Genomic DNA, 18211 nt, shown 5'->3' on the forward strand with positions numbered 1-18211 from the left:
TACGCGTACATTGTTCATCGCATACCCGGACTTTTTGTTTTAGACTTTTTGCGTTATTTCAGTATAAACGCTCTTTAAGCGGCTATTTAGTTTTTCAAAGGCGCTTTCTAAGTGGCTGCCGTGCCGGAGGAGTTTTTGCGAGAAATGTCTTTTGTTATAAGCAGGTAGGTACCTACCAGTAATAATTGCGCCGTAAATTAAACGTCTGCCTCAGTCATCGTAATTTCATAATTGTCCCCTTTATAAGATGCGGTCATTTATGAGTACATAGATTTGTTTGTACATTTAATTGTAAACAAATCTAATACATATACATTGCTATAAGATTTAATGTATCCGCTTACTAATAGATGGCGTACTCAAACAACCCGTGAGCTTTTTAAGTTCATCTTTCAGATCAGAAGAATGTTGTATTAGGTACAATGATTTTTTACTTATTTGCATATAAATATCTAAATTATCAAAATATGATGCTATGTTATTGTTTTGACTTTAACTCCCAATACAGTTGATCGAGTAATAATTATATCATCACTCGTGGGTGAAAATTTGTTGTTTGTTTGGAACTTTGTGATTTACGATATATATTGTTTGCACTTCCCAAGTTCCGACCTATTATATATAGAAGGGTATTTGAGTTTTGATTTAAAACGAGAATAGTTTAAGAAATAATTGTTAGGTTACTCCATACTTATTCATAAAGTCAAGTGCATATTTTGAAAAGCTTATCAACACAATAAAAAAAGTCTAGCAACAAATTGTTAAATAGTGCAGATGTACATAGGTAAATCAAATTTAACATAAAAGTTAGTAAAATGTAAAAAAATCATCAAGTTAATAAAATAGCAAAATTCTTTTGAACTTCTATTTTTGAAATCTTTGGTGAGTTTCTAAATTATATTTCCGTTAAATAAGATATTATGTAGTGTAATTATGCTCTTTGTCTACTCAATGGTGGGATTATCGGCACACGTTCAGAAACTGTTGCTGTCAGAAACGTTTAACAGCAAAGTTGGCAACTTGCAAATGTATCGCGAAGTGAACACACTCGGACGCATCGAGCTTAATGCCTTTCAGTTAGTGCCGTCTCGAACTTTCAACTGGACATTTGAAATAGGATTGTTTTATTTTCAAATGGTCCTGTAATTTTTAGAGCACAGATTATAACAAGCTCCAGTGTTTTTTTTATTTAGTTGTTATTTTTTAACTTCTACTTTTAATATTTTTGACGTGACAACGTCTTATAAATTGGTTTGAAGGGTGACACTTCAAGAAACTGCGTTACGCTCCGCTCACGTTATGCGCTCACAATGAGAGCGAGTGAGAGGCACGCGCCCGCTTAAGAGCGAGAGAGACAGACATAAAAAGTGAAAGGCACGCGTCCCTTTGTAGTAAACGCTGTTTCATTGTACGCAAATGTATTGCAAGTTATTGTATGTATATTTGTATATAAATACGTATGTATGTGTAAAGGTAAAAATAAAATTTTGTTAATATGAAATTCAGTGCGAGATTCTTTGTATAAATTAATGTTTTAAATATAATTCTTTGTATAAATAAATGTTTTAAATTGTTACTATTATTTCATCCTTCTTCCTACTATACGAATGAATATTCACATTAAAATTATTTTACCACTCAAAGTCGTTGTCACGTAAAACTTTCGCCCGTATACCGACTTTACAGGCAACCAATTTTTTCTTTTAATTTAATAATTAACAGTTAAATAAAGAAGTAACTTTGCAATAGTATCGTACTGACACTGAATCAACAGTATTCCTCATAATTCTACACCATGTCATATTCAAATCTAAAACTAACTTATTCAATCCCTCCGATAGTTTCTTCGTTCAGAAACCTTACGTTTCATTAAACGCAATTTTCCAGCAATTTAATAATGGACAAAAGCCCAATTGAATATTAAAATTTGCTTAGCGCTTAGCTAAGAACACTAGGGGAGTTTAGACAGTAGAGTATAGGAGCTACGACGGTTAACTACGCGACGGTTAACTTGGGTAAAGCTTTGGTGCCCTGCGCCGGCCGATAGTGGCCATTGAAAATAGATTTTCACGCTACACCCCAACCGCTTTGGAGTGCCGAACTTTATCCAAATGTTGTGCTCGATGGCTTTTCGACGGCTGATAGGTGGAGGATATTATTTAACTTTTTATGTTCTATTGCATATTAGGTATCTACGTAAATTTTGTTTTGTATGTCGTATTGTCTCTTATTCTGTTATATCTTAACAGAATAAGAGACTCTACTTTTTTGATCTTATAACTTTATTCAAAGTTACTTGCAGTTATTTCTTACTAGATTAGAGTGTTAGAAAATACATAATCTTTCATTATCAGATTGGTGGAACCAATAATATGCTTTCGCATACACTGAGAATCTGTATAGTAATTTTGGTGAATACAGATGTAAATGCTGTTTTTTTATCGTATAAAACAGATCACCAAAATTACTATACAGTTTTTTATCGTATAGAAAACAAAACAAATTTGAATTTAAAAAAAAAACTTAAATTAAACTAAGCTTTCTTTTTACAAACTCGGGCGCTTCGTTTCACGCGTGGTAGTTTTAAAAATATAAAAGTTTTTATTCCGAACGTATTTAGAACCGTCGTCTTATATTAGTAATTTATCAGTGACGTGGATTTATTGCTGAATCGAACTCGAGCAATGCGCAATATGGTTGATTTTTCACTTTTTAAAGGGAGAGGAAAAAAAGTTAAAATAAACATGTCAGAACGCTATCACTCAAGCGTATTGTTGGCAATAAGAACAACAATTATAACAACTATAACTATTCTTAATTGGACCGAAGGATTAACTGAATAATAAATACGACTTTTATGTGCTGATAAAAAAGTCAATATTGCTAACTGGCAGTGTTCATTGCTTGATATACGTTGATAGGTAACCGATTTATTCGCTCTACGCTGGGATATTGAACGTAGACACGATAGATATCGGATTAAAATTTAAAATTAACAACGGAAGCGAGCTGGCTACATTGCTATCGACCATTAATTAGAAAGAAGTTGACTTTTGAATTTCGAATTGCAATTTCTTTTTCAAAGACAACAACACATTACTCGGACAGGTTCGCACGCGAATTGTTCGATGGTAATTTTTATAAATGTCAAAAGACAGAACTGTATAACAGTACATGTTTTATTCCTACTTTTTACACAATAATAATGGACAAATACGCAAGAAATTGACACTTTAAAATGCCAAGGATACAGCCGAATGCATTGACATCCCGTGACTTAGACCTAGAGAGTGCTTAACACAATGATTCACCAAATTCAAACTAAATTAATTAAAATGATGACCTTTTTCAAATAATAAAAATAAATGAAAAGAATGCAGCAACGGAATAAGGACATAAATAAGCCATTTTGTATCCTAGGTTTTTTTAAAAATAAAAATAGTTAATTTCAAATGTTTGGTAGTGAATAGTATATATTTTCGCATATGTGTCTTTATCAATAATTATTGTCTGGTAGATATGAATGATTATGATTAATTTCAAGTGTTACAGTGTCATACTACCAATTATAACAAGATTATAGAATTAACATGGTAATTTGTACTTAGTAATTAATAGTAGCTGCACATACTAAATTAACCATTTTACAAAAAAAAACTAGTCTTTATTAGATTAAGCTCCAAAAATGGACGGAATTATATATTTTAATTTTTAATCTGTCTACAGATAACACTAAAAGCGCATAGATAATGAAGCATTAAGAATAGTTAAGTGCACCTTTTGCAAATTATATTACTACTTTCACCGTCTTGACTATTTAAACAACCTTTACTTTAAAAAAGTTAATAGCCTCCTTATACTGCACGTTACTTTCCCCCTTTCGCACTAATTAATAAAGGTTTTTTATCCTGTCCATTACATGTTTATGGGCGGCAAGTAATTTACGTATGAAATAACTATGCAATTTACGCGTGGTGTATAGATTTTTTCCAATAATTAAACTGTTTGTCACGGCTGAATGGATATTTGATCGATGTATAATTTATGTACGCGTTTTGTTACAGGCTAACGTTTCTTGTATCGTATAAAATAATCAATGAATGGGTATCAATTACCGATAATCAATAAACAGTGTTTTGTAACACCATGTTCTCGGAATTGTTCAATTGAATAGAATGATGTGTTTACTATGCGTAGCATAATGGGAAACAATAACTTACCGTTTAGAAATATATTTGCATATTAAAAGTGTTGCCTACTTTAGATAATTTTTATGACACATATTCATCGCTGTAGCCTTTTTTAGTTATATCATTTAGCATAGTCTCTACCTAGGTCAGAAACTAATGCACGCCATTGAAACTGGATTCATTACCTGTGTTCTAATATTTATATCTTCCTAAACGTTTACATGAGAGATGTGATATTGCTCTTCAATAAGCCATATTTTTTTAATAAAGATTACAGTTTACCGCAGAACTGGCGGAATTTATACCCGCAATAAGTATATGTAATTCAATTAAATATATTGTTATCAAATATATTATATATATTTTATCAAATATATTATATTAAATACAATATATACCCACCTCAGTGTTGTACAAAACGTGCCTAAAACCCCAGATTGATGAACAGTTTTTTACTTAAAACATCAATCCATATAATGGCTTGGTACAAATATAAAAAGGTGCAGGCATTAGGCAGGTAGGTATATACCTGAAACATGGTTACACGCACCATCGCAGTCACCATAAACGCCGTGGGAGCAAACAACAATGGCGTTATACAACAACGCCGGACACGTGGGAACCGGCCACTTGTGAAAATGCCGGAAAATCACATGTTGGCCACAGCACGCAGTAATGAGACGCTATTGATACGTAATTATGTTACCCTAGTAGCTAACGTAAATAGCTCAGATCTATTTGTCCTATAAATCATTTTTATACTTATTCCATTCTAATGCGGATACTTTTTTTTAAATTGTGATCTGACCTCCCCCGTCCCCACTGGGCACGCCTGTGCTGTGTGGTTCCAGTTCTGTGTGGTACGTATTATAAAAAACAAATCAAACCGCTTGACTCGCTTAACGCGATTTGTTTTCTAGATCATCCCCTACCAAATAAAGGAAAATATAAAGGTTATTGAATATAGAATACTTTAGAGTATTTAAAATGGTACAGAAGTTACATTATGTTTGACTATTAAGTAGTTAGTATTAAATAGTTCATGGTTCAAGCTTTTTTTAATCCTGATACGAACGGCAAAAAGAACGATCGGAGGCAAAACGGTATACCTATCTATTATTCAGTCAATGTATCGTTTGTTATTCTTGTTTTGCAATAATCTGTATACTGATTACTGGACAAGCCATAATAGTTACGTGGGAAGTGGAAACGCAGTATGTCATAACGTATATTGTTTCGTGTGTCAGTTTGTTCTTCCCAGTACTTTCCCTTTAACTCGGACCAATTTATTTGACCGTGTTAAACACACGGTCAAATAAACCTCGTATCTGAAAGTTAAAAGTAGATACCTTAATAACCTACATTAGGTAAGGACTTTTCCTTAAGTTTAAGTTTAGTTCCTTAAGTTCTCGCGAACGGGGAATCGAGAATGGTATCGCATACTGATAGAGTTAATTCGAACTTCTATTATACTTTGCCTAAAACATGCAGTTTGTTTCAGAAATAAGGACTTCTAGTTGATAATATTTATGGCAGTAACCCTACAGATATTCATTACCCGCTGAAGGAAAATTATTTAAAATTTATTTAAAAAGTGTCTTATATATTTATAAGGATAGGATGAAAATATTTGGAGAGAATGAAACATTATCTACTGAGATATTGGTAATTTTTGTACTGGTGCTTGGTGTAAAAATATATCCAGACACATGGATCCATAAATATATGGGCAAAGTGGTTCTTAACGAAAACATTAAAATGAAATCTTATAATAGTTATTGAAAATGAAGACCTACAAAGACGATTCTATGTTGTTATTAATAATTATTTTTAACAAAGAAATATAAAGTAAAAAAGTAACTAAGGAAATGGCACAGATAACCAGAATTGGATTCCAAATTTACATAAAGAAGCTTAGGTAACGTAAAGCTCTATTTTCCAAGGTGTGGATAAAACCTCGCTAATTAAAGTCGAAAGCTAAAAATCATTAATAATCTGTAAATTCAACAGAAGAAAGGTAGTCAAAAGGAAAAAGTTCATTCCCAATTATCTATCTACCCGTGCAAATTCAAAGGGTAATAATGCACGCCATTGTCTTTTATACATCGCTGTATTGTCACAGTGTGTACACTGCATTACGGCTCTGGTTAAACTATAGACATTAAATCTTCCGAATTTTTTGACGTGAACTGCTATATTATTTACGTGCGTATGATGTTACAAAAAAAAGTGAGGAGCTTTCAATTTAGAACTTCTCGATCCGAGGTCAAGTTAGCTGCTCGTAATAAAGTATAATAAATTTTAAAAAAACAATTTAATTGAGGTTAAGTAAGATTAAAATAAATATGTACACTTCGGACGGAAGCTCTGATATAGCAAAGTTGGCCGCGTAAATAGAGTTAACTGGGCACGCAACGTTAGAAAGTAATATATGACACACACACAAGTGAATTTATTCATCAATTATTTGATTATTTATAGAGGAAACGATAGGAGACAAATTTACAGAGTAAGTGCCTCCTTGTTTTAAAGTTGCTTTCTGGTTTGGTTTTTTTAGGTGTCTTTTACTGCTACATACCTAATTTTTTGAAAGTCTTAGCAACTTATGGGAGAAATTTTATAGCAATGTAACGTTTTCTGTTACGCGCCATCTTCATTTCTAAGTCAGATTATCCGTTACGCGCGATATTTAATTCTAATACATTCAACACCTGGGAGGTATTTTTGTTTTTTAAAGTTATTTCAGGTTAACCTCAGTTTATGATTATATGATATTTACATCAGTGAATTTAAATAATTTAACAGAACTAATGAATACGAGTGTTAATCTAGTAAACATCAATTATTGTAATAATGAAATTAAAAGAAAAGGATGTCATAAAGAAGTTTCACTTATTATGTGTGTACACTATTACACACACATTTTTTTCCTTATATTTTTATTAAAAATGGTTTCATAGCTGCGCGATCAGTATCTTAAGTGTCTTACCTACCTAAGTTTTTTAGTAAATAAACGTCAAACTAACGTTAACGTTAATCTGTCATTAAACGACAAAACAACGCGATTTGGCAGATTAACGCAACGCTTATGTCACAGCTAGGCTCAGTGCAACAAAAAATTTCCTGTGTAGATAAAGCAAAAATTATTTTTAACTTCTTTTTTTGGATACCTAGGTATATTTTTGTTCATATTCGGCAGAAATGATTTCTGTGAAAACTAATGCTTAGACGACACGTAATGGCAACATTTCCTTTATGAGAGCCGGGTGAGGTGTGGACAGTTCCTTTTCATTGTCTACCCACACTTTTGTCCGTTTGAACGAGCGATCTGCATTGTCATATCAACCACTTTTTTGCGATTCCTCTATCTTTTTTTTTGGGAAGCAGATGACGAGTGTATTAAACGTACGTACGTATTAATCAGACATTTTTCATTTTCCATTATAAGAAAAGCGAGATCTGTTACGTTAAAACATATTTGGTAGAGTGTTATTTTACATACAAAAAAATAATAAGACCTTAAAATAAGTAAATAAAAAAACGACTGTTCGTCGTTCAAAACTTAAAAACTAAAACAAAATGGCGGGCGGCATTAACAAAGGCGACACGTATTAAAACTATAAATCGAAGTCGCGGTACGGGCGGGAGTTGACCATGTCCCCTTACCACCCACCCCCCTTTTTGTAGCAAGGGAGGGGAGACTTGGTCTTCTGAAGCTAGTTTCCGCACGGGAAGGTAAGGTGGTGGGAAATTCAAGGACAAGGAGAGGAACAAAAAAAAATAACATGTGTCAAACAAAAAAGTGCGGAAAGCGAAGTTGTCACGATTATAATGTGTTGACCTACTTACGCAAAAATCGAAAGAACGAAGGTCGGATAAATTTCCTAAATAAATTTTTCGAATTCAGTTTTCTTGTTAGATTTAAATTTTTTATCTGACATAAATTCTTTCGAGTTTGCCATGGTAACTCCATGAATACATACATACTAATGATAACACGGCAGTAAAATTAAGATTTTTTCTCGCTGTCGTTGATGAAAATAAGGCCGAAATGATCGCCACAATAAAACAGTACCTAAAGTTTAAGGACTCTAACTCAATTGTACCAAAGTTTTGACCAAAAGTATATCTTTTGTTTCGGCGGTAAACGCTCCGGGTCACGTTAAACAGCTACCGTTGGATTGTTCTCATGATTGATGGGCTATTTGACAAGCGCTGATAACGGATAACGTGGCAAACCGTTCGGAAGATTGACTCGGGGGGAGAAATTGATGGAACGGAACATTCCGGTATCAAAACATGCGGAATGAGCTGCCACCAATAATACTTCTCTGATTACCTGATTTATGGCACAAAAACGATTATGGCAATGATTTTTAATCGTCCGATACGCATCATGCTGTGCTGTTTTTACTAGATTAATCAGTCAACGATATTTTTCTTGAAACCAACAACAATATCTAATGAGTGAAAGAGTGCGTATAAATTACTTACTTATATGGCAGAAGTGATTAGAAGAAGATTATTTATTGGTAGTAACTCATGTGTAAAGGAACGTGTTTTATATAGATACCTTTTTTAGGAATCAGTGACTTCAGTAGCATGATCGCAGCCTCGTCACACGCCCATGCGTGCATCTTTCTGTACGAGTCTCGCCCCTTCTCGGTTAACTTGTCCCACGGCTTCGGCTTCGATAGCAGCTCCGACACGGTTCCCTGGGACAGACCCAGGACATACTTCGCAAACAATCTCTGACCGATGTTGTGCACAGATAGTAGCTCTCGGACTCGTCGGCTTATGTGCAAGGTATCGAGGTTGGAATTGGCGTATTTGTCCATGTTGTATCTGAGCATCTCTTGCAACCGTGCTTCCATCGGGTCGCCCTTGGGAATGAGGGAGTCGCCAAGGCGGCCAACCAGTGCGCCGGGTGGCAGAGGACCCATGTCGTCCGCGAACCTGTAGGGTCGGTGCTCCTCGAAGCGAAAGGGGCTCGGTGGAGGGAGCGGCAGCGGTACGGGCCCGTTGTTGTTGTGGTGCGTCGTGTTGTTGTTGAGCGGAGGTGGCGTGCTCGGCCACTCCTCGCCACCTGCGATGAGAGCACGGTTACGCGGGAACACGAGGAGGGATGGAGGGGCACGGGGGGTGGGGTTCACGCACGCCCGTAAGCGGCATTCACGTACGAATTCGCAGTCGGCATGTTTGAAGTTCGCATATTTATTCAGCGGCCTACAGCGGTGCGATTACGCGCGTTCGTGAGCCGAATTGAGCGAGGAGATGGTGGGAACTTGGATTCCTCGTACTCCGCGGCGTAATCGTCAGACGGACACGGAATGATGCGGACTAGCTACAAGTCGAGCGCGCGGTTGACTGGAGTCACACCCTTCCCAACTGGAGCTTATGGCTTCATTTATTGCCATTACAACTGGACTATGCCATTACAAATTGCGCAATAAGCTCGAGTAGGATGGACGTGGCGTGTAATACTTGACGATTTTTTTGATAGTATTAAGTGAGATTAGTGAAGAAGGTCAGTTTTCGTAGTCGGTAGTACTTACCGATATCTCGCCTCTCCGCGCTTCGCTCGCGTTCATTCGAGCTGTCGCGATGTGCCGACGTTGCGGGGGAACGCAGTGCTTCTTTGCGTTCTACTCGCTCATTTGGACCCATTTCCATAGACCGGAGTAAACTGGAACAAAGCAAAACTATAATTAATCCTAGAAATTGTAATTTTACACTAATGTTTATGTTTTGTTTCACCACCAACACGCGCCTGTGTCTGAATACGGATTTTAACCCTTTAACAAGAGGTAAAAGGGTAGTATTTAAAAAAAATATCTTACTGATTCTGCGATCCGAATATGTCTTTGGGGTGTGAATGAGAATGTGAGTGAGGCCTCTCAGTTGGGCCCAGCTCCGAGAATCGGAGCATGCTGTAACAAGGAGAACACGGTTGTTATATCACGTTCCATAGGATCTAGAAGTACGCAAAAATATAGAATCACGCGGACCCATTAAACTTTTACTTAATTTTATGAATCCACGTTCAAATAAGATATTCACAAAATGTCGAGGTCAAATTTGTATTAGTTATCAGGCGTACTCTTATCTGCTCATTTTAAGGTAGCCATATTAACATATTGAAAAACAGGACTAAAATCACACAGTGTATTCGAACGCACAGTGTAGATTACACCAATAAGATTTTAAAAAGATCCAGATTACCCTTAATTCCATCGTAATCCACGGTGTAAAATACAAACACAAAAGAAAATATGTGTGTTAAAAACTAGTACTGATTTTGTATTTGCATGATAATAGATTTGCAGTATAAGTAAGAAAACAATTTTAATTTCTAAGACTTTACATAGGAGACTAGAAATCTGGGATATGTCTTAGGTAAACAGCATATTTGGCAAACCTACCCAATAGGGCCTTCAAAGGGTGGCGTCTCAATAAATTTATGAAAGGATTGCCAATAAGGACTCCGGGATATCCTATTAATTAAAATACTTAATTAATTCACCTTGCGCGGTAATCAATGCCTGCTCAATTTATTAAGGTATCGGAATGACCGTACCCTTATTATGTTATCGGTACATACTTTATTTAAGTTGTTTTATCGTACATTTGTATTTTATTTAAAATTTTATATCTTATTAGCTGAAACCACGTATCGCTTTATGGTATGGTATGGTATCTTATGGATTAAAGTATAATATACAAACACTTATTAAAATTAATGCTGCGTAGGGTTATTTTTTTAAATTTTTAAAGTTAGTCCTTGTCAGCAATTTCACCTGCTGGTAAATGAGGATGCATTATAAGATGTTCGCGGAATTGCCTGTTAAGGATATGGTAGTTTTAATAAACCCATAATCTTGGCTTGGCTGTACGTCTTTGTTGATTTCATTGTGTTAGTTATATACTACCTTTTGAGTAGGTAGGTATTGCGAAACTTACACAAACCATACGGAAGTTTTAATTTATAATTGTATGTATTTGCAGGACTTAACTGCCTCTTTGATTAAGTAGTTAGCATATTAGACTGTCAAGAGTAGCTGGATTCCAATTCTAGTTCCCGAAGTCTACGACGAAGTCTTCTTCTTCTTCTACTTTTATTTAATATTTAGGTATTCCTTTTATTGCACAACGAAAAAAAAGGTTTACAAAGACGGACTTAATGCTAAAGCATTTTCTACCAGCCTACCTTCGGACGTTCAAGAAAAGTGAGGGTGTGGCCAAAAACTTTAATCATCTGGTAGCAAATTTAGTTTGAAGTCCCAAAAATCACTTTAAGCTATCATATACGAGTACATTAGATACCTGCCTATATCAACTAGAAAATATTTTTATTAAGGTCTGATTTAAATTATAATGGAACTTCTATTAGGTACCTACTTACTTTATTTTCGAGGCATGAAATTAATTTTATGTCGAAAATTGCTTGATGCTTGAAATATCTTTTGAATTTATTTTTTATAAGGGCTTATCAAAGTAATTATTATTAGTATAATGAAAAAAGGAGACGAAATCATCGATTCATAAATTTCGTTCCTAAGAATTAGCAGGTACCTGAAATCTCTACGTTTTGCAGTAACAAATCGAACCGATCGTGCGACAAATCTGTCAACAAATCCGCTTGCCTCAAGCACCAGATTTTCACACCTACAACAATAGGGTTGTACCTTAATTACAATTTAATATATCACCAATTAAGCCTTTGATCGGGACAATGGGGCTAAATTTAGTAGTCTACAACCTACATTGGCGGGGCGTGGGGTGGTGTGACGATCAGATTCGGTCGTGTGTTCAAGGCACTCAAATAGTAAACGGTGTATCGAGTCCCCAGGTGATTCGAACGTGAATAGCTAATTGTTTCAATTCATAGCTTAAGTGTAGTTGTTTTCTTATGGAGGGAATTTCGTAGTTGGTCGACCAGATTTGATAGCTTCCACTTATGAACGGATTTTGCTCATATGCATAAGCAATTTATGTTGCTACCTATTATTATATTCGTGGTTTTAATTAAATATTTTGAATTAATATTCTTATATTAAGGAAATTTCATTTAGCTATGATATTATTAAATAAATTGTATTATTTAAGTTGGGTTTTTAGTTGATAGATATGTAAACGATATTGTATTTAAATCGACTTCAACAGAAGCGACAGATTACATTTCTGCGATACCTAATATTAATATGAATTAAATATTTAACAGCGTTCTCGTATCTATTTCTAACCGTTATTAGAAAGAAACGTTTTAAAGAACAGGAATACACTTTTGTATTCCTGTTCTTAAGCTTTCTTAAGCCGAAATGGTAGGTTCCAAAAAGGAAGCTTATAGCTAAAGAAAAATCAAAGATTTTTTTATTAAATTCTATTTATGATTAAAAAAAAATAGCTTAATACAGCTAAGTGCTGTTTTGTACAAAATCTATAGGTTTATTCTATAAATATGTGAGTTATATAGAAAAGAACGTATTTCATATTAGAAAAAGAAATAAATATTTTCGAATATGATATAAGTAAAAAAATTATGATTAATTTTTTGAATTGTTTATAATAATGTAGCAATACCATTTATAAACTATCAATTATAAGAACTATGCCGGAATCTATCAAGAGACAAAAACTACTGTATATAATAGATTAATTAATGCTCTACCTACCTTAAAGAAAGTTTGTATGACGACAAATGTTTTAAAGTTGCTGGCGAAAATTAGCTTATAACTAAAACGCTGCACCGAGATAGGATTTAATTTAAGATCAGCTAAGTTATCAATTTGGTTGAATCTTTTAAACTTTAACTATAGGTTTTAGCGAGCCCGTGACACGATTATATGTTGCGAGAGTGGCCGCCATGTTGGTTTAGTTTCAACAACATTTAAGACGAGGGGAGGTGTAGAGAAGCTGTTACATAACATATTATTTGTTTCTTATTGTTGTTCAGTATAGGCAGCCAGCCTAATTGCTAAAATAATTTTCTGGGTTTCTAGAAGAACGAAGGTTAAAACGTCAAATTAACTATGAATATGCTGTTACAATTTGTAAAGGATTTAATAGTTATAAGAGTATCATCATAATAAAAACCCATAATGGTCGTCCCTCTAATCTATGACCAGCATAGGATTCCAAGCTGTAAGACTACTTAAATAACCATTGCATATTTTCCCCGATTCGATTATAAAGCATAAAATCATTTTTTACGTCTTAATTGCAGCCTTCGCTTTTTAGTTTTTAAGTAAATAATAAAAAAGGCAAACATAAATAATGTCATGCATTATTACATATTTTTACATTAATTATAACGATGCATTATTACATATTATAACATTATTAATGTATGCCATTTTGTTTATATCAAACAACTACTGCATTCCTTTCTCTATTCCATACGGAAGCTTAAAAGCATCTTTGTCTCGAACGCCTTCAGTTAAGGCGTGTAACACTGAATATTTTACGAGGACTAGCCGCCCGTGTAGAGGAAGTTTTAGAATTTCTTATCAATTGAATAACTTAAACATTGACCTACAGATAAACATTTTGAGTTTTACTTTGGTGCCTAGACATAACGTTCCATAGTGTATTAGGTTCGGTTATTTATTGGACGATATAAATGTTTGAGGATGGTTATAATATACTAGTTGTTGTCCGTTACTTCGTTTACGTGGAAATTTTGGATGTGTATGTCAATCTCTTGCTCGGTGAAAAAAAACAAATAGGTAGCTTATCCCACGGGAACTGTAATTTTTCCGGGATAAAAAGAAGCCTACGTGCTATTCAAGTCTCGGTATAATCGTTCAGTAGTTCTGGCTGGGTTCAGTAAAATACATGTACTTGTCCATTGAGTACCTACCTACCTGTCTTAATAGGCCCATAGTTAGCGACCATGTTTCGAAACCACAAGCCACGTATACAGTGCTCCAATCACCTTTAGTTAAATGTGTCTGAACTGTCACTTGACAGATGGAAAAAAATATAAGTTCTTTTTTTTAAATCTTAAATCCATACCAAAAACGAACAATAATAATAATACATACCAAAATAACGACATCTTTTGACAAGAATTATAGGCAATTTATGTTTTAGTATTAGGGTATAGTTGTCCAGTGAAAATCGATTGGTGAAAGGTTAATTTATTCCTAGGAATGTTCTTTAATTACGCGTTACTTACAAATGCTTTGCCACGTTCCACTCAAACACCATAAGCCAATCCTTGATGGTTAAACTTTAAAAACAACCTAGTTTTATAACCCTTCAGTTTAAGGCAAAACACTGAATATTTTACGAGAACAAGTAGGTACCCCGCACGGGAGAGTATTTGATTTAATTACCCACCCATCTCTGTTTGCTAGTGTGAATATTGAAGTTTTTAGGGTTCATTACACAATTCGACACAGTGAAACCTACTCGCGGTCCGCCTCAAACTAAGGCCTCGCGTTATAAGTGTTTAGATATGTACCAACTTTACAACTGTCCAAAAAAATTCCTCCTAATATTTAGTTATCACCTTTGGGCCATAGAGATCCTATATATCCGTGAGATTGCAGTAACTGGGTTCCTAAAATTCGTAGCATGTATTACAGAATGCAATTTTACCTAGGAAACTCAAAGACTTCGCTGCGCTCGGTCGATATACCAGAAAGATTCAATGACCTAACCTGTAAAAGCGGACTGTACATAATAGCAAAGCTATTCTAAACTTTGATTTTCGGTAAAGTCACATTCTAATTTCAAACGTGTATTTTACTGTAACGAAGACGTTTAAGAAATTCAAACCAAAAGGTCACATTAACTGATTAATAATCATAACTTTAAATTGACCCTTTACTATACTTGCCAAAAGGGTATCCATTATTGTATTCCTAATAGGTAAAATAATACCTAGGTACATTATAAATTGATTAATAAATACTGAACTAAAATTATTAATAAGAATCTACCAGCAGTTATAATACTTTTAAACAAATGGCTGCAAAGTGGATGCGAAATGCCTCTCCCATCCTCCTTTTGTATAAATCGCTTTGAAGGCACCAATTTGATACTTATAAATCAATATCGGCATCCCCCTTCTGAAGAAGGTATGTCTTTGAGATTCCGTTGAGGGCGCATGCTCTCGATAATTTATTAATCATGATAAATTATAGGGACAGCTTGGTAATGAACAAATCAGGTTCATTTGAATAGTTACAAAATATTCTAGGTATATATAATATTTGCATCACAAAAAATATTATACCTAATCTTAAAATTTACCATTATATTTTCTTTGTTACCTATTGAAAAAAATATTCTTTAATTTTATTTCTTTGTATAATACCAAACATCTGAAACGCTATGAAAAAGCACATAAAATTATGCGTTTTAAAAATTTTACAGCAAAGAAAAATACACTAAAAATGTAAGATATCGCCATTGAAAGATACGGATTTGGAACAATCGCAGATAAGTTATCTACCGCCAATCAAAAGTGTAATCGATAAAGCCAAGTGGAACATCTTTTTGCGATATCGGAACAATGACACTGACGTCACAATCGGGGCTTATCAGCCAAATCATCGGTCGGCGATAACAGGCGCCCCGCCCAGCGACCGGACTGACCAATCACGACCGATCGATTGGTCAATACACCAGATCCGGTACGCCTTTCCGAACGCGCCGATACACAGAGTCCAATATCGCCTCAAAAACCCGCGCTGTCAAACTTGACGTTTCTCTCTTTTTTCCCAAAACTTGTTTGTTGACAAAGGCTCGTTTCCTAGTTCTTACATACAAACGTCTGGCCGAGAGAATTATGTCAACACTACGCTATAAAAAGCTTAGTCTGTTTATGAGACAAAAAATGTCGGGGAGCGTAAATTAGTTGATAATTTGTGTGTGACTAAAGTTTCGTTAAACGTAAGTCAAACATCGCCTAAGCAAATGGAGACAGGTGTCCACGATAGGCCCTCTATATTGATATATAGGAGACAAACAGTGCTCCGTATGCTAGTAACGCATTACATACTCGTATATTTGTTTTCCCGGGTAATATGTAAATCGTGTGTGCTTAGTTTTTAATTAAACAAGAGATAAGCGGTGCTTCATTCTTTATTTGCCTTTTTTAGTTTCAACTTAGAGTGTCAACATCGTAAGTTGAAAAGTCATATTAAGATTTACCCAGTATCACTATTTTGTTTGTCGACTTGGTGTACAACTTGAGTCTCCTTAGCATTTTAAATACAACATTTCATCAGTTGATGACGCCGTGTGGAAAGTAAACTTTACACAGAGTATTATTAGCCGATCTCAATATTCAAATATGGAACGAATTTTGAATTTAATCAAAATTCAGATAGCGAACGCCACCGATCCCCGAATTAGTTGAGATTTGGCGCAGTATCGTCTAGAAATCAATCCGTTCCACCCCCTATTAAGCTTTAATCTTCGAAGGCTGGCTATAACTTAATCCGAACTTGAGAAGCGGTATAAATAAGCAATAAACCGCTACAGGTGCTTTGAACAGTTTCTATTTGGCACAGATTGAATAGAGAGCACAGATTATGTTGGATTATTTTTTGGGGCTCATGAAAGCGAATGTCGGTTCCGATCATGGGAAAATCGACAAATGCTCTCGCGTGCTAAGTAATAATTGAGTCGAGGAAGTTTTTTCTATTGTGTTTCTCATTTATCTATCAGCTTGTCGTGTAAGTCGATAGTTTGTCTGATTCCCGAACGAAGAAAGAGGGTGGAAAGTCCTTAATCTTTCAATAACTTTGATGTAATATGGGAAAATAAATCTCAAACACGAAAATAGCTTTCATAATAATAAAAGTAGAAAATATGGTCCGGTTAATACTTTGATAATATATGTTGGATGTCATTAGAAAATGTTCCTCCGGTGCAATTAATTAAAACTGTCAATTTTTTGTTTAAAATATCTTATAGTATTTATTTCCGAAAGGATATCTAGCTTTAGCACATAGAAATGTTGTTGAAATTAAAATGCACAGTGTGTTCATAAAACTTCCGTTCAGGAATCGATCGATCACTATAAATAGTAATTCTTTTACGGATTGTTTATGATGTTTGCACAGGCGTGATTTTATGTCGCGAGCGTCGGCCCGTTTGATGTCACAAGCCCTTTGATGAGTCAAAGACGCCGCCCATCGTTCGCCATATTGGTAAAAATAACACATTAAACTATAGAAAACATTGGTCGAGCATGTTTGGATGATGAATTTATAGACCACGGAAATATATCTGAATTAAATAGTCCTGTTCAATTTTTTTTGAGGAATATTCTATTAACTCGAAATCAGTTTAAGACAGTTTAATTTATCTCTGAACTTTGAATAGGAAAGCAATGCATTGGAGATAATTTACGGGAAAACGAGGATCTTTTGTGTGGATAGGTAGCTAATTGATGGGTGTTTGCGCGCTATCATCGGATGTTGACTGATTTCATCCGCTTTTATTGCTATCTGTGGGAACACCCATGTACACGTGAGTTTTCTTTTTACTTATTACGGCGACCTAATTAACGTATCGGTTTTTTATAACAAGTGAATATTTAAGAACACGGTACGTTAAGAAACACCCTATTACGAGCGTGAGGACTGAGGCACGGCAACGGCATTTAGTGCCTACTTTTCCAATCATGCAGTGCTAGTTAACCAAAGAAAAAATATTATGAATAAGTATTATTAAGAAAAGTCAAAGTTTTGTATGATTTTGACTATTTCACAGTTTATTTCGAGCACTTACCTTTAGGTGGATTTCGATTTATTTACCTTGCGTAGGTTCAATCGCGGATTTATTTGACTTGATAGTCTGGATATCATTAAAACTATTTTTCTTTAAAACTACGTAGGTACATAAAGTAATTTGTAAATTACCTATACCAAGTTAGACACATTTTTCGGCCCACGATGTGTATGTGTATGTGCCGGTGTAGAAACATGGTAAACACAAAGTCCTCGGTTTCAAGAAAACGTGTCCAAATGTTGGAAAACATGTAAACGTGGAAACAAACATCG

General features: G+C 34.8%; 1 protein-coding gene across 7 annotated transcripts in view; it reads right to left on the reverse strand.

Annotated features, from left to right (window-relative positions):
* The window catches only part of LOC120628168 (homeobox protein cut), a 193036-nt gene that overhangs the window by 12995 nt on the left and 161830 nt on the right, over window positions 1-18211 (reverse strand). For 3 of the 7 annotated variants that reach the window (XM_039896400.1, XM_039896399.1, XM_039896402.1), the window contains exons 5-7: window positions 10031-10120; window positions 9746-9876; window positions 8764-9276 (exon numbers count right to left, since the gene is read on the reverse strand). In XM_039896400.1, the coding sequence (XP_039752334.1) occupies window positions 8764-9276; window positions 9746-9876; window positions 10031-10120 (734 nt within the window). The remainder of the gene's footprint in view (window positions 1-8763; window positions 9277-9745; window positions 9877-10030; window positions 10121-18211) is intronic. The other 4 variants (XM_039896404.1, XM_039896401.1, XM_039896405.1 and 1 more) reach the window with 3 other exon arrangements.

The sequence above is a fragment of the Pararge aegeria genome, chromosome 12 (genome assembly GCF_905163445.1).
Source record: "Pararge aegeria chromosome 12, ilParAegt1.1, whole genome shotgun sequence".
Lineage (NCBI taxonomy): Eukaryota > Metazoa > Arthropoda > Insecta > Lepidoptera > Nymphalidae > Pararge > Pararge aegeria.